Source organism: Lupinus angustifolius, chromosome LG03 (assembly GCF_001865875.1).
Source record: "Lupinus angustifolius cultivar Tanjil chromosome LG03, LupAngTanjil_v1.0, whole genome shotgun sequence".
NCBI lineage: Eukaryota > Viridiplantae > Streptophyta > Magnoliopsida > Fabales > Fabaceae > Lupinus > Lupinus angustifolius.
The window spans coordinates 26,031,793-26,049,504 of NC_032011.1; the positions used below are offsets into that span (position 1 = coordinate 26,031,793).

At 30.0% G+C, this 17,712-nt stretch overlaps 2 protein-coding genes across 3 annotated transcripts; one reads left to right on the forward strand and one right to left on the reverse strand.

Moving 5' to 3' along the window:
* Nucleotides 793-3,211, reverse strand: LOC109344144 (vinorine synthase-like). The gene is made up of 3 exons (XM_019582779.1): nt 2,556-3,211; nt 1,622-1,965; nt 793-1,181 (listed from the first exon to the last, which is right to left on the reverse strand). Exons 1-3 carry the CDS (start codon nt 3,166-3,168, stop codon nt 834-836), a joined length of 1,305 nt encoding a protein of 434 aa, XP_019438324.1. The 5' UTR covers nt 3,169-3,211; the 3' UTR covers nt 793-833.
* Nucleotides 9,088-16,340, forward strand: LOC109344145 (probable LRR receptor-like serine/threonine-protein kinase At1g67720). 2 transcript variants are annotated; one of them, XM_019582780.1, is made up of 15 exons: nt 9,088-9,406; nt 9,594-10,134; nt 10,611-11,122; nt 11,502-11,631; nt 11,961-12,032; nt 12,127-12,195; nt 12,529-12,600; nt 12,735-12,803; nt 12,903-13,069; nt 13,158-13,402; nt 13,899-14,031; nt 14,117-14,182; nt 14,915-15,101; nt 15,193-15,325; nt 15,943-16,340. In XM_019582780.1, the coding sequence occupies exons 1-15, from the start codon at nt 9,337-9,339 to the stop codon at nt 16,264-16,266; spliced, it is 2,790 nt and encodes a 929-aa protein (XP_019438325.1). In that variant the 5' UTR covers nt 9,088-9,336; the 3' UTR covers nt 16,267-16,340. The 2 variants fall into 2 exon arrangements, with proteins under 2 accessions (XP_019438325.1, XP_019438326.1); XM_019582781.1 differs by lacking the exon at nt 15,943-16,340 and having other exon boundaries at nt 14,915-15,081; nt 15,193-15,269.

The following is a 17,712-nucleotide window of genomic DNA, read 5'->3' on the forward strand; positions in this document are numbered from 1 at the left end:
GTAAATATATAAATACATCAAATTTTATTGTATATAATTACAAGACTATAGTATTATATGACATGGGGTTGGTAAAATATTGATGTTTTGTGAGAATATACACTACCACCGAATGAAATTAATAAGGAATTGACAAAATATTGGTGTTTTGTGCATCATCACATTCATTTCATAAGGAATCAGCAAAATATTGGTGCTTTGTGGCAATACATCATCGATAATAACAACCAAACTTTTATCTTATTTGGTAGAGTTGACTACATGGATCGAACGATGTCATGATATTTTATCATAAATCATATAATATTGTGTAATGTGAATACATTACCTTTATTGTATAATGAGCTGTAATATAATTAGAAGAGTGAAACTCAGATGAAATTAAATACTATTTTAATTTATATAAAATTTGAATGAATAAGGAATTGTGAAATGAGAGTTAAGCCTAGTTATACAAATAGCATTATCAAAATTAATAATAAAGTATACTCCATTGAACATGACATGAACAATATTGCAAACAATTAAAGGTACAAATATATTGAGAATATGGTAAACAATTTCCTTCATTATTGCACATCCTTAGAATCTCTCTTGAACTAATAGACTTTATTATAAACATAAATTAATTTCATCACAATCATCACTCAATTAGGACAATCAGTTATCTCATAAGTTATGTTGTTATATGTATCATCAGCTATGATTGGTCAGAAAATTAGTTAATTATTAATTTTTTAATTAAATATATATTTTTTAACCAATCACAGGCTGATAGTACATATAGTGACACAACTTGTAAGACAACGGTTTTGCTCCCACTCAAATACAAGTCATGTAATTTTGTCCACACATTGAACCAATTCCTTATCTACTTCAAACTTTGCCATATCTTCCACCATTAAATGAACATATGCTTCAATGCCACCATCATTCTTAGTATCCACAAACACAACAAGATTCTTAAAAGTCAAAGAAGGTGAACCAACCCATGTTGGTTTTCCAAAACCAAAATCAGCATCATATAGAGGAAACTTACACAAACTAGTGAATTGAAATGAAACTAATTCTCTCTTCACAAGCACTCTATTTGAACTATTCTTCAGAAATTCCAAATGCTCTTTCCCATCTTTGAGCTTCCTTATATAATCCTTGTCAATCTTCTTTATCTCTTCTCTTACCTGAAGGAAATGATAGAGAAAGAAGTGTTCATTTTATAAGTGATTATGAAAATTGTGATTTTTTATAAGCTGAAATATATAGTTTGTTTTAAAAAAAATCCAATTTTAGCTTTTTTGTAGTTTTAATTTTTTTCAAAAGTCCAAGCAAACATATGTGCATGTGTGTAGTAATTTAAAAAAAATTAAAATACCCATTTCGAGGATTTAAAATCGAGACCTCATAATCATTAAGAATAAATTTATTATTGCGTCAAACTCGTCATATACAATCTATAAACACCCAAATAAATATAATGGTGATATACATAATTACTTAGTCTTCAAGATCCAATTCACACAGCAACAAAAATCTTGTCAATAAATTAAATAGATATTTGACATATGAAAAGAATTAATCAAGTGCATATAATAAACTAGTTTAAGTTTCCAACATTATATACCTTGTTCACAAAACCATGACACTCATGATCTTCATTGTTGAATGATGGAATAATTGTCATACTAAATCTGTAATAGTTTCCAAATGAATTTGAAGGCAATGGTGGTTCCATTTTTTGTCTCAGATTCACTGCATGAACAATAACATGTAGTTTTTTCTTTTCATCACTCTCACTTTGTTCTCTAGTTACAGCAACATAACGATTCCAAATGAATGCAGATAAGGCTTCAACTCTAGTTGGTGCTTTCTCATTTTGTGTATCATTATTATATTTTGCCCTAAGTTCTTCAATAACTGAGGCTTTAAACACAAATCTCTTGCATGTTATGTTCTCTTTTATGATACCTGCATGTATATGGTGAAAAATAATGCATGATTTTATTTGAATAAAGATATGCACTATAATTCAAATGATTAATTAAAAGGTTATTTTATGGAGTTTCATAGTTATTTAGAAATAATATTTTCACTAAATCATCAAGTTTATGTGAAAAGGGTAAAAATTAATGGTATATGTTTGGTTTGAGAAAAGCTAAAAATATATTCCATTTCTATTTTCAGTTTAATTTTATTAACAATTGCAAAAATATTACTTTGATTTCATTTTTCTTCTTCTTATTTTCAAATATTTGTACAATAAAAACAATAAAATGTTACTATCCTTATTTTACTCTTTTTTTATCTGCAAAAGACAAATTTTATTAAACTTGAATAAAGATTAGAATATGTTTAAAAGGGAAAATACAAGATAAAATGAATATCAAGATATATAGATGTGAAAATACAATTGCAGAATAAATCTTTAAAAAAATTGTATGATCATGAAAACAATATCACATTTTTGCAATTTTTAATAAAAAAATGGAATTAAAGATTTTTTTGCAAATCAAACATGTTCTAAAGATTGTAAAATCACAATGAAAAATAAACAATACCACATTTTGTATCAAACCCTGATACATTTTTAGGTGGAAAGAGCTCGGCTGAAATTAATTGTGGATTTGGTAACACATCTTGTTTTGCACCATTAGCAATATTTGCCCAAGTATTTAGGAATGTGAACAATGAAAGACCATCTCCAATTTGATGTGAAAGACAAGCACCAATTGCAACACCACCACACTCAAAAACATTAAATTGAACACCAAATGTAACATCATTGACATCATCAAGTTCAAATGGAACCAAATGGTTAAGTTCTCTTGGCATTGGATTATTAATAACATCAACAATTTTGCACTTAACTTTTGTTTCTATATAAGGAATACCCTCATCATTGCAATCTATGAAATCTCTTCCATTGATTCTACCCACAAGAGGGTAGTAATAGGTTAAGACATGTGACAAAGATCTTTTAAGGTTGTTGGATATGGTTGTTGTGTTGAATTTAGGGCAACCATTGGAAGAGTAAAAGAGAACCCATGGGTTATAGACCATAGGAGAAACTTGGTCAAGAAAAGAGAGTTGGTAATGGCTAAGATTGTTTGGTGTTGGAGAAGAAGGTTTTATGATTTCTTTGGAGATTATTTCTAATTCTATCTTCTTCATTTTCTTGCAATTGTTGAGTGCAATTAATGGCGTTTTTGTTGAGTTTTTCTTTTGTGTTGTGTGATTTTGATGTTGCATGTGATATTGATATATATATAGAAGAAGTTATGGGTGACCATATATTGATTTTATTCATAAATTGATGTTGGTGGAGCCAAAGTAAAAAACAAGGAAACATAAATAATGGAGCAATTAATGTTGGAATAAAAGACAAATAAATCATTAATGTTATTCTTATCAGAACATAACATTAGTAAGATTTATGTGTACAATGACAAATGAATCATTAATGTTATTCTTATTAGGGATAGAGATTTGTTGTCCCTAACCGATCACAATAAAATAAAAATTGATAAAATCATAAGTATTTAATTTTTTAATTAACATGACATAATATGATTGATTAAGAACAAATCATAAGTAAGGTTTATGTGTGTATGTTGAGATGTTAGTTATATCGTACGAAATCTGTTTCTTAAGAACACCAACACATATTAATAATTGAATATTCATTTTAATCCTCGTAAGTTTTTGCATTACAAATTTATTTTCTAAAGAATAAAAATCGAAATTAGTACTCAATGATCATAAATATAAATCAAAATAATCTCTATCAAAAATCATAAAATAAATATATTAAAAGAGATTAATTTGACCCATATTTAATATATCAAATTTATTACACGTAGGAATTTTAAGGACAAAAAATATAAGTTTTTAATTAGAGTAAAAAAAGGATATGCGTGCTTGTGCATGCATGCGAGTTTGAAAATACTAATTATACTACATGGGATCGGTGATACTTGTATTTTATGAAAATACAACACCGAATTCAATTAATAAAGAAAATGTTTATTATACAATTGGATATACCATGTTTTTTTCCCCTTGTATGCGTGTGTATGTTTCAATTTTGTTGTATAAATATCATAACTTAATTACTGTAATTAAGGGAATGAAATCGTGATGAAGCTAAATACTATGATATACTTCAAATTAAATTAAACATTGAAATGGGTTTTTTTATAGAACAAATAATTTTATTTTAGAATGAAATCGAAGTACTTCAAAATTATTTCATCTTGCACAAAAATTTCCATTCATAAAAAAACATGAATTTCTGTTTACATAATTTCTTTATCCAAACCCAATATCTAATCTTTATGAGTCCTAGCCCTTCTTCCATGTTATGTGTACCTATTTTTAATACCACCTTAGCTTCTTCTATATAAAATGTACCTATTTTTAATACTAACTAGTTCATGCAAATCCCTATATAGTCCAACATTAATCTAATGATGTAAGGTTATGCTAGATTCCAAAAAAACTAAAAAGTCAAGAGTTCGATTCTTATGAACGATATTTATTGGGAGGAACAAACACATATTCCAAGATAAATTATAATTAGTTCATTAACCATAAAGTTGGTAGTAACAAAAAAATATTCCTACATTCAAAAACACAACAATCCATATGGCATGTCACTACCAATTCAATATGAAAATTAAATTTATTTTTATAAATAAGTATGTACCAAAAAAATAAAAATATAATGTTGGATACTATGTACCTTCAATTCAACAAAAGAAATAAATTAATCACAAGTTGACACTAACTTGGCATGTATCTTGACTTAAGTCTAGTTTAATAGTAGTGACTCAGTAGTATAGTGATTATTTATCCTGAGGTCACGGGTTTGAGGCACGGAAAGTTTCCATTAAAGGGGAATAAATACTGTAGGGAGTATTTAAGCTTAATGAGTGGCACATGCAATATATTTATAGGTCAGAGAGGTCGCATCTAAGGGTTACTTAAGAATGACGGGGTTAGGTTTTTACGTGTAGCAAAAAAAGACGTGTTCTTGTATACATAAGATTTGAAAAGGTTATTTGCAATGTTGTGGTTGATGAGTTACACTTATATGGCACTTCACCAATAATTCCAACCAAATCTTCACAATCAATAATGCATTAATAATAGAAAATATATGAATTTATTCGAAGTATTAAATATATTTAGACAGATAGAACATGATCTTATTTATAATTTAGTTAGTTTCATTCTATTTAAATTTATCTATAGTTTATATTTATATTGCTAGTTATTGTTTTGATTATTATTATCATATCGTTTATAACAACTTTTATCCATATAATAAAGTATTTGGATTACTCATATTTTAGTTTGATCAATTTTTATCATTTTAGAATTTATGTGATTGAGACCATTCTTCATAAAATGAGTAATAATTGCTTCTATCCTAAACCTAACCGGTTAAATCAGACCAAACATTTTTTGTAAAATGTCAAACTCTTTAAAAAGTCTATTTAACTTAACATATTAAACTTTATGTCAACTAAAATACATAATAAACTTACCAAGTTGACCTATTTAATTATATTATATAATATATTTAATTATATTATATAATATATTTAATTATATTATTTTAATACAAGTATATTATATATGTGTTTAATTTTAATATAAAATTGTATATAAAAATAACTCAATTGTTATGGTTAGAAGGATCTAGCTAAAAATACAACTATTAGTCTATTTAGATGCAGACATGTCGACTTAAATTCATATATGTTATATACGTTCAGTTTGTTTAAGACAAAATCTAATATGTCATAACTTATTTCTATCCTTAATCACAATAAATAAATAAATGGTGACACAGGTTGAAATATTTTAATAAAATTTAATATTTACATACTAACCTTGTAGTCTTCCACTATTAATATATGTTTTTTTTATTTGAAGTTAATAATTATTAAACATAAATAATAAATGATACTAATTATGGCATTAAAGTTACTATTTTGATTGTACCGACAACTCTCTTAATGCTATCCGATCTTGCGTTATACACTTTATATAGTTGCCTATTTCACCCACATTCAAGTTTTCTGTGATGGTAGGTAATGGTGAACAAATCTAATGCATAAGATCATACAAAGAGACACCTATCAGTTCGCAACAACTGATATTTCATATTCTATTCTACCTTCTACCCATCCATGAAGCAGAAGTAGTTTTGCTTATTAAATAGTTAAGTACATTAGGTCCGGTAATCTATGATTTTGCTATACTCCCGACGACTTTCACTCATGACCATAAATCAATCACTTTGGCAAACTAAACCTCTACAATGCCCACCTTAGCTACTTATCATCAATTGTGGTGTCTATCCCATGTTGATGGGATGCTACAACATGAATGGAGATCACATGTCCCATTTTTCGTGTCTCATTATGTCTCAAGCCAATTAAAAGCTCAAACATACTTAAAATAAATATCAAAAAATAATTTTTTTAGGTTATTTAATAGAATTTAATTGAGTGAGACATGAAGATAAGAACATTTGGGACAGAGAATCCCGATTCGCAATCTCTTACACGTCACTCCCTTGAGTCATATCATATATAATCATATTGTAGATTTTAAAGTATGAAAAACATTTATACTAATTGTATATTACAATTGAATCCTTAGTCTTTTATGGATGCTGTTACGTGCACTATTTTTCATCCCAACAAATCCATGAGATTCACATGAAAACTATTATATAGCACTTTGGTCCACACATCTAAAAATGTCTCACTTGAGTTCACATTGAACTTGAAGAATAAACTTTATGGGAAGTATAATTATTCTCATTTTATTCATCCCAACAAAGAAAAAGAAAAGGATTATATTAGCATATAATACGTTTGGGAATTAGATTTTATAGGGTAAGAAAAAAGGAAGAGAAGACTTATGAAACATGAAACACACATGTAAAATGATTTGGAAGCCTTTTATTTTTATTTCTATTCAATTTTGGTTGCTTAAGTTAAAATTTTATATTTGTATTTGCAAAAACAGATCATGGGTGTTCAAGGATGGCTCATTCTTTGTCTTGGACCAATTAGATATTGTCACATAAATAAATAAAAAATTTAAAATAAAAAGTAACATTTTAATTAACTTACGAAAATAAAACATTATTCAGAAATCAGAAGCAAAAATCACCTCCCTCGAAGAAAAAAGAACCAAGTTGGAATTGAAGCAAAAAAATATCAAAATAGAGTGAAACTGTGCATGTTGGACCACTACATTACATTTATTGCACTAAGATTAGGGAAGGGACCACCACAGTGTAGGTACTTCTCACATTTATCCTCGTACTTGAGGCAATCTTGTTCGAGTCAAGAATATTCACAGGTTTGTGGGGCTAACTCCCATAGTGAACATTTTTTCATCTACAACACTTAAACCCAAAACCTTACTTAAGGAGAATCAAGTATGTACCATTGAATCAATACACGTTGTTCCACAGTATAGGTACTGTGTCAGAATAATATTATCTGCATACTTTTTCAAACTTCAAAAAAGCATAAAGACAACAACATTGGTCCAAACTTGCACCATCTTACAGATTATGCTGTCTGCAAAAGCACAAATTAACACTACTTTATTTAATTTACTATTTTACCCTTTACCTCTTTTTCCCATCATTTTGCTATACCACTTATTTTAATAGGATTTAATATGTATACACTGACAGAGTAAGTGTTTTTTATGCTCTCAACAAATCATTCATCATTGATTTATTAACCACACTTGACTATCAAACAAAAGTAATACAAATCAATGATGAATAATATATTGACAGTCTAAAAACTTTACACAGTAGGACACAAATTTTAAACTCATTTTAATTTAGTACTTAAGGATGTATCTATTATAGTATTTATATATCATCCACAACTTATGTCTATATTAAAAGTTAAGTTTCATATTGTGTAAAATATTATCAATACAGAAAGAAAAAGAGATTAAAATTGAGTATTTAACTATAATATGATTGAAAATTATATTTTTCTTTATTTTTTGAAACACTTTATATTTTTATTAATAAAGAGAATTTTAACTCGATTGATAGAGACAAATAACATGACAAAGTATTTATATATGTTCATGTTGTTTTATAGCTCCCAATACAAATTGTTATATAGTCTTTTTATTTTTGGAGCTTCTCATAGGAAAAAACAAATGAATTGGCTAAAATCTAAATTTCTTCAAGCAAAAGTGGCTTAAGTCTTCATATTCATCTTTTATGTATGTGGATTGGGTTCTTTCTATATGTAAATAACATTGTTGGAGAGGATCTACTTAAACTTGTGCTGTATTTCAAGAATGTTATTGTTCATAAGACTTGGCCAATGGTATACTCATGCTAGCTTTAGGCTTTTTTTCAAATCACTGGAAAGTTGGTCGAATCGCTTTAAATCGGGTGACTAGACTGATCATTTTGTTCATACAAAAAAGCAAAAAAAAACAATTAAATGTAAAATCATATCGCATCTGGACTCTCATTCACAATTAGCTTAGCATTCATACGTATTTTATAATTATATAATGTATATGATATCATCCAATTTAACTGAATTCTTTAACCGAGTTATACTTATACAAGATTTCTTCTAATTCGATTTCTATATCGAATATCCTAATATTCCTTATAGATCTTATTGGTATTTGAGACACCTTAGATCATGCCTAAAATTTGGTTATGGTGGGCTATTAAGACAGATTTGAGCCATGAATTTAAAACAAATGTCAAACTTAAACAATCAAAGTCCTACTTTCAACCCCAGTTCATAATTTGAGGCGTTGGTACAAGTGATACATGCTTGATTCCCCTTAAGTAAGGTCTCGGGTTCGAGTCTTGTGGATGGAAAAAATACCCGCTGCAGAGTTAGCCCAACGTAACTGTGGATATTCCCAGCTCGGACAGGATTGTCTCAAATGCGAGGATACCCGTGAGAAACCAAAATAAAACGTCATACTTTCAACCCTAGTTCACAATTACAATTTTTATTTTAATTTCCTCACTATTGATCTTGTGACTTGTTTGTTACTTTTATTGTGAGAGTAAAGAGAAAAAGGAAAAAAGTGAACCTGAAATGTTATTTTCTTAAAGGAAAAAGAAGATTCCAACATCAACTAAAGACACAAACATGAATGAACAGTTAACAAACTCATCAATCACCAAAAAAAAGTTAAAGTTTAAGTGGAAAAAAGCTGGTTTTAGATGCTGAACTAAAACAATCACTTATTTTCATCAACTACACAAAAATTCTTGATGCAAATTATTACCTTTTCTTCCTAACTTCAATGGATTTATTTCCTTTTTTTCTTGTTATACTCCCTTTGTTAACATCTTCAGCAATTTCTCAACTTCAAGGTATGTTCTTCCATGTTTTCTTTACTATACAAAAGCTTAGGAAAATAGTTTTCAAATCATGCATGCAGTGAATTCCATAGTAGAACTTGTTTATAAACTGAAAAATCATGTCTTTTTATTACATATAGCAGAAAAAAAACCATGATGGGTGTTCTAAATCTATAAGAAAATTGAAACTTTGATGCAGAATTTATCAGCATTGATTGTGGAGGTTCAACAAGTAACTACACTGATAGAACAACAACTTTGTCATGGTTTTCAGACTCTATGATAATGAAACATGGCATGTCAGTAAAAGTAGAAAGTGCTAATGGAAACAAGGTTCAATATCAAAGGAGAAGAGATTTTCCTACAGATAGTAGAAAATATTGTTATACACTGAAAACTGCAGAGAGAAGAAGGTATTTGGTGAGAGCAACTTTTCAGTATGGAAGTTTGCAAAATGGTGACACATACCCTCAGTTTCAGATCTACTTGGATGCAACAAAATGGGCCACAGTGTCAATATATGATGCATCAAGAGTATATGTTGAGGAAATGATCTTTATGGCACCCTCAGATTCTGTTAATGTTTGCATGTGTTGTGCTACAACAGGTTCTCCTTTCATATCTACCTTGGAGTTAAGGCCTTTGAATCTTTCTATGTATGCCACAGATTTTGAGGACAATTTCTTCTTGAAAGTGGCTGCAAGGATTAACTTTGGTGCTCCTAGTGAGGATCCTGTCAGGTTTGGAAGCTCTACCTTAATACTTTCTTTTTAGCATCTCTTATCTTTTTTGGCACAGAAATGGAGAGTTGCCAAAATTTGATGTAAGGAACTAATCCCTTTCGGGGGTTTTGGCAGCCTCTCCTAACAAGTGTCGCTCACAGGAATCGTTTGTTACCAATCACGTCCTTGAAAGTTGTAATACATATCAGTTTACCACATTGGTTCTTATAAGAACTTTAGTCAACAATTTAAGTCCTTCAAATCAACACTATTTTAAAATTTCAAGGACTTAATTGGTGACAAAAAAGCTTTCTAAAGTTTTAATCGGAGGCCTCAGTGCGAGGCTCCCACCTAGTGATGTATGGGGAGGGTAGATATACACAGTCTTAAGTGAAGAGGCTGAATTGAATGTTATGTTGCTCGACTCGGGGGAAAATTCATATGTTTCATGCCATTAACATCATTTGTTTATTTTTATTTAACAAATATATCAGGTATCCAGATGATCCATATGATAGAATTTGGGATTCTGATCTTATTAGAAGACAAAATTATCTTGTTGGTGTTGCACCGGGCACAGAAAGAATCAACACAACTATGAACATAGAAATCGAGAGAAGAGAATATCCACCTATGAAAGTGATGCAAACTGCAGTTATTGGCACAAAAGGAGTACTCAGCTACAGATTAAACCTTGAAGACTTCCCTGCCAATGCTAGAGCTTATGCTTATTTAGCTGAGATTGAAGATTTGCCGAAGAACGAGACAAGAAAGTTCAAGTTGGAGCAACCTTATATAGCTGACTATAGCAATGCAATTGTTAACATAGCTGAGAATGCTAATGGAAGTTACACTCTTTATGAACCAAGTTACATGAATGTGAGTTTGAACTTTGTTCTTTCTTTCTCCTTTGTTAAGACCCCGGATTCTACTCGAGGACCTCTTCTAAATGCAATGGAAATAAGCAAATATTTGCCGATAGCATTGAAGACCGAAAGACAAGATTGTAAGTTCTTATAATGTTAGAATATTTTTTTGTGAAATAGATCTTTTGGTGCATGTGTAACATAGGTAGCATTTGGTGCGCGGACTTAATAGGGACATAGCATGATGTTTTGTTCAGCTCTTTTCGGTTTCGCCCCTTCCGGTGGCACCAAAATATTCTACTTTTATTCTGTTCTGTTCTATTTATACAATTCAACAAACACAGAACAGAACCATATTTTCCGTGTTGTCCCGTTCTACCATGTCTATATATGCTACCATAGACTATATCGATGGATATTTACTACTTATCTAGATCAAATCACATGATTCAGTTTAAACAGTTACATCGTTATATAAATGAGATTATTTCTAAGTACTAATCATACTTTCATTTACAGCAAATGCGGTGAATACATTTAGCTCCTTGTCTGCCGAAAGTGTCCTGATGAATGAAGGTGATCCTTGTGTACCAACACCTTGGGAGTGGATAAATTGTAGTACCACTACACCTCCAAGAATTACAAAGATGTAACATCTCTATACCCTTTTGTTGACACTTCTGTTTCATGCAAATTTCTAGTCTAGTGAATTACCATTCTATGAATTAGTTGTCTTTACGGAAGTATATAAGCATACGATATTATTGAATTCCAAAAGTTGATGCTATAGAATGTGAGATACTGCTATATAATTATGTTTTGAGAAATTTTTTGGCAGAACTGCAGAAGCATGATGGAAACGAACATATTTTGTGAACAACTATTCTCGACAACTTACGGACAACATTGATTTAGTTTGCGTTACAAAAAGTATAGTTATCCATAAAATTGACCGAATTTGCTGTCATCTTGTATTAGAAACCTGTCAAAAAGGAATGTGAAGGGTGAAATTCCACATGAGCTCAACAACATGGAAGCATTGACAGAGTTGTAAGTGAATCAAACATCCTTAAGAACAAAATTGGTTTTAATATCGTTTTTCGTCTAATGTGGTTTCTTTAGTGATTCATTCTTGTTTTCTTAGGTGGTTAGATGGAAACTTTCTTACAGGTTCATTACCTGACATGAGCAATCTTATCAATCTAAAGATTTTGTAAGTTCTATAGTTTCTTACATACCCTTTTTGGAGGGACTGAGGTGGTTGAAAACACACTTCTCGTTTGCTTGGTTAGCGAAAACCGAAATTGGTTTATATTTCCATTTTCACTTTTCATCAATAATTGCAAAAAATTTACCTTGTTTTCAAAGATTTGTACAGAAAACAGTGAAAAACTTCATTGTTTCATGTACAAATCTTTTAAAAACGTAAACAATGCGACATTTTTGCATTTAATAATAAAAAGTGAAAAATAAAATAGTAAACATATTTGTAAACCAAACAAGTCCTAAGTTTCTTTTTTTTCATTTTTCGGCTAATAAAATGCAGGCATCTAGAGAACAACAAATTGAGTGGTTCACTTCCATCTTACTTGGGTACTTTGCCGAATTTACAAGCACTGTATGTATAGCACTTAATCGCCAATGTTAATCATGATTCATCTCTACTTTCAGAACAACATTTGTATAAATGAACATAATTGTTACCCCTATGATATATATATTAATCATGCAGCATTTGTAAATATGTGACAGGTTCATACAGAATAACTCATTTAGTGGCGAAATACCATCAGGATTAGTATCTCAAAAAATCATTTTCAAGTAAGTATATGCTCAGAAACAGCATAATTTTTCTTGTATTAGATCAATTAAAATCGGTACCAAGATTTAAGTAATAGTTACATTTATTTTCTCTTCCAGCTATGATAACAATCCTGGACTACATAGAGGGACAAAGAAGCATTCGAAGTTGATACTCGGAATTTCAATTGGAGTACTAGTAATTATACTAGTATTGTTCCTAGCAAGTTTAGTACTATTACATAAACTAAGGAGAAAAACTTCTCAACAGAAACATGATGGAAAAGGTTACTCAAAAAAGTTAAAAATGTAGTACTTTTAAGTTGGCAAATATCGAGTTCTTCCATCAAATTCATTCTTTGTACTACCCTGCAGGTATTTCCGGGCGAAGTAGCACGAAACCTTTAACAGGATATAGAGGAGGGAGTTTAAGGGATGAAGGTACTGCTTACTATATATCACTGTCCGAGTTGAAAGAAGCTACTAGTAACTTTGAAAAGAAAATCGGCAAAGGAAGCTTTGGATCTGTGTACTACGGAAAAATGAGTGATGGAAAAGAAGTTGCAGTTAAGACTATGACTGATCCATCAAGCCATGGGAACCAGCAATTTGTGAATGAGGTAGAGTTTTCATAGTTGAATCAGTCTACCATAAACTTTATTTTGTTTTTAACTTGATCGGTAAAAAGTTTTCAGTTTAGTCCCTATATGTACAATTATTTTTTATTTGGTCCTTGATGGTTATTGTTGTTTTAACACCACTTTTCGGAGTTAAAATATAGAGACCAAATTGAAAATGATTGTCACGACCGAAGTGAAAATGATTATCATATATAGAGGCCGAAAAAGTATGTTTCGACCTTTCTAGTGAAATTCATTTCCTATTTGGTCTCTATATTTTAACTCCAACCAACAAACAATGTTGTAACGATAATAATCGATAAGGACCAAAATAAAATTGAAATTTTTTATGTATAAGGAACAAGTTAAAAACTAGTGTTACATATATCCAATTTTCTGCATAGACTTAGATTTTCACATGAATTTCTAATATAGCTAGCTATAAGAATATGAAAATCTTAGTTTTCTGCTCATTGATTATAGAATCACAATGCAGGTAGCTTTGCTTTCAAGAATTCATCACAGAAACTTGGTTCCTTTAATTGGATATTGTGAAGAAGAATATCAGCATATTCTGGTTTATGAGTATATGCATAATGGCACATTAAGGGATCATATTCATGTTCATGGTCTAAATCCTCACCCTTGTACTAACCAACTTACTTAATAGTAAAAAATGTGTCATGATATATATAAGTTCTAATGTTTTGACAGAATCTTCAAATCAGAAGAAATTAGACTGGTTAACTCGTCTTCGTATCGCCGAAGATGCAGCTAAAGGTTGATTACTAACTATCTTCTAGCTCCATAAACTATATTTTCGGTGCATATCTATGAGGCTTGTTTTGAACTTGATCCATATATGTAAAAAGTTCAATTCAGCCCCCTATATATACAATTATTTTCAATTTGATCCTTGTATTTATTGTTGTTATAACACAATTTGAAAAGTATACTGACCAAATTGAAAATGATTTTCGGATTTAAGGACCAAAGTGAGTATGGCTACCATGTTTATGTGGTAAAAAAAGTATACTTTTTTGAGTAAATACTTATTTTAGTTCCTCGTGTTTTTCGACAAATTTGAAAATCCCAAAATGGTCCCCAAAAATTTCAAATGTGGGTCAAATTAGTCATTTTTATAGTCAAATTAGTCCTTATCAGGTGTTGTAAAACATGCTAAATAGGACTAATTTGACCCACATTTGAAGTTTTTCGGGACCATTTTGAGTTTTTCAATTTTCGAGGGATCAAACTGATAAGGTCGAAAAACATGAGAGACTAAAATGTCTATTTACTCTACTTTTTTATTGTTTGGTCCTTCTATTAGACAATTACTTTCACTTCAGTCCCTATACCTTAAATCCAACAAATTGTGTTATGGAAACAATAAACTAAAAGGACTAAATTGAAAATAGTTGGGCTTATAAGGACTAAACTAAAAGTATAGTTTAACATTTTAGTATTTTGCTTCCAAGTTTGTGGTTATAAGGTAACATTCTATTCCTATAGGACTTGAATACTTACACACTGGATGCAATCCTAGTATCATACACAGAGATGTAAAGACAAGTAATATTCTCTTAGACATAAATATGAGAGCAAAAGTATCAGATTTTGGACTCTCAAGACTTGCTGAAGAAGATTTAACTCACATATCAAGTGTTGCAAGAGGAACTGTAGGCTACTTAGATCCCGAGTAAGCGACAAATCGACTCATGTGTTCATGATCAAATATAACTTTTATTCCTAACATGTTGAACTTAGTTTGTAATGTTTTTGCTGAACAGGTACTATGCAAATCAACAATTGACTGAAAAGAGTGATTTATATAGTTTTGGAGTTGTTCTTCTGGAACTGATATCTGGTAGAAAACCTGTCTCAGCAGATGATTATGGTCCTGAAATGAATATAGTTCATTGGGTATGTGTACTTTTTATTAATCTAAAGTTGAAGTATAGGGACCATATTGAAAATAATTGTCACATGTAAGGACCAAAGTGAAAATGATTACCATGTAAGAGGACTAGGTTTCTTTACCTCGGATTTTCACTCAAGATTTCCGTAAGTACCATCTACACCAATAGGGACTAATATGATACTTATGGAAATCTTGAGGGACTAAAATGAGTGTTTTTTCTTGGAGCTGGCGAGGGGGAATAAGATAACACAAAACGACGTCGTTTTGTGTCTTAATTTTAAAAAAATTCGAAACAACGTCATTTCACCTAGTTGACAAAATTTTCCAGCGTGAAATTGTCATGTATGCAGTTAACATGTTTTGTTAGCAATTCTGTTAACGTTAACAGATACAAGATAATAGAGAGACTAACTTAGGTCTATGTTTTAAAAGTTGGTGACCAAAATGGTAACTGAAATTTGTTAGGGACTAAGTTGGTGCCCACAAAAAACACAACGTACCCGAATGGATAATTACTCTTTTTTTACATATAGGGACCAAATTGTAAACCAAGGATCAAAATACTTGTACCATTTTGTTTCAAATACTACATGAAACATTTGTGTTATGTTTTTTGCAGGCAAGATCCTTAATAAGAAAAGGAGATGTTATAAGCATCATGGACCCTTCCCTAATAGGGAATGTGAAAACTGAGTCCATTTGGAGGGTAGCTGAAATTGCCATGCAATGTGTAGAACAACATGGTGCTTCTAGGCCAAGAATGCAAGAAGTGATTTTGGCTATACAAGATGCTTCTAAGATTGAAAAAGGATCAGAATCTCAGCTTAAATTATCAACTTCAGGTACCTCAAAACCACAATCTTCAAGGAAAACTTTGCTTACAAGTTTTCTTGAAATTGAGAGTCCTGATTTATCAAATGCTTGCATTCCATCAGCAAGATAATTTTTTGTCTATAATGGTATCAGCTTATCAAATAATAGCTTATAAGGGTGGATTTTAATTTGTATATTACTTATCATCATTTCACTTTTACTTTTTTTCTTGGTTCATTATCAATCATAGTACAACAGCTAAATACTAATATGGTTATACTATAGTGACACTCTATGAGAATATTGTATCTCCTCGTACAATGAGCTCCTCCAGCTAGTAAAAAAAATGACATGTGTACTATTTTGTTTAGTTTTAGAAAGATTTTTATAAAAAATGATGAAATATGACATATGTCATGTTTTTTCAGTGACAGATACTTTATTCTTATAAAATATACGTGCAAATCTTAGAACCATTGAAATTGTAATTTTCTTATCATATTGAGCCTCAACTAATTTTTTTTGGTATCTCTAATCTTACGAGTATGAAACTAATCACTTTCGGGCTGTGTGATTCCCCCAATAAGTATCGTTCTTAAGAATTAAACTCTTGACATTTTGATTTTATATTGCTAGACTAATAACTTGTTGGTAATCTCAACTAATTTGAATAGAGTTGTGAAGACATATTAAGAGGACAAAGCGTTTCTTTAGAAATAAAATTAATTAATTTTCACTAGAGAACCTGTTGATGCTAATTAATTAATTATATTCAGAAATCTTATTAATGAAAAAACTCTTGCTCAAACATGTGGCAATATTTTACAATTTTTTTTATTATAAAAAGTAAGAAAAATAACAATTCACACCTTCATATCAAAACCATAGTCCTAATATTAATGTTTTGTTCATTTTAGAAAGCGGAAAAAATATGCACTAATAATATAAGAGTTTTTTATTATTATTGTACCATTTTTTATTCATATTCAATTATTATTGATTAGTGAATGATTCAGACGAATAATATAAATGAATGACGAATGATATATTGATTGTGTATAAATCTTTACACTAACAATGTCTACATATTATATTTTGTTATGGAATATTTTTTATTAACTTTTTAAAGTGGGCTTCTCCTTAGATTTAACCAAAAATTTCGTTGACTCTATGATTTGACCTTATCTATGAAAAAGCCATGAATGCTAGTCCAAAAATTTCATATATATGATTTGATCGTATTTTAATGTAATCTATAACATAGAAACCTTATTGGGTCACCTAAATATAAAAAACTATAGTGCCAATAACATGATGCAATAATTAATAGTGGTTCACCTAAAATACTCAACAATTTGCATCAAACACATAACATAATGTTTATTAATTGAGCAAAGCCAACTCATGAGAAAATGAATAGAGAGATTGAATATTTATATTAAAATTCAACTCATTTATCATCGATGCGTTGATCTAGTGGTATAAGGTCTCACTAGATTTATAAGGTCGAAAGTTCGATTACTAAAAGTAACACTTATTGGAGGGACAACAACAAATCATGAAAAAGATTAGTTCC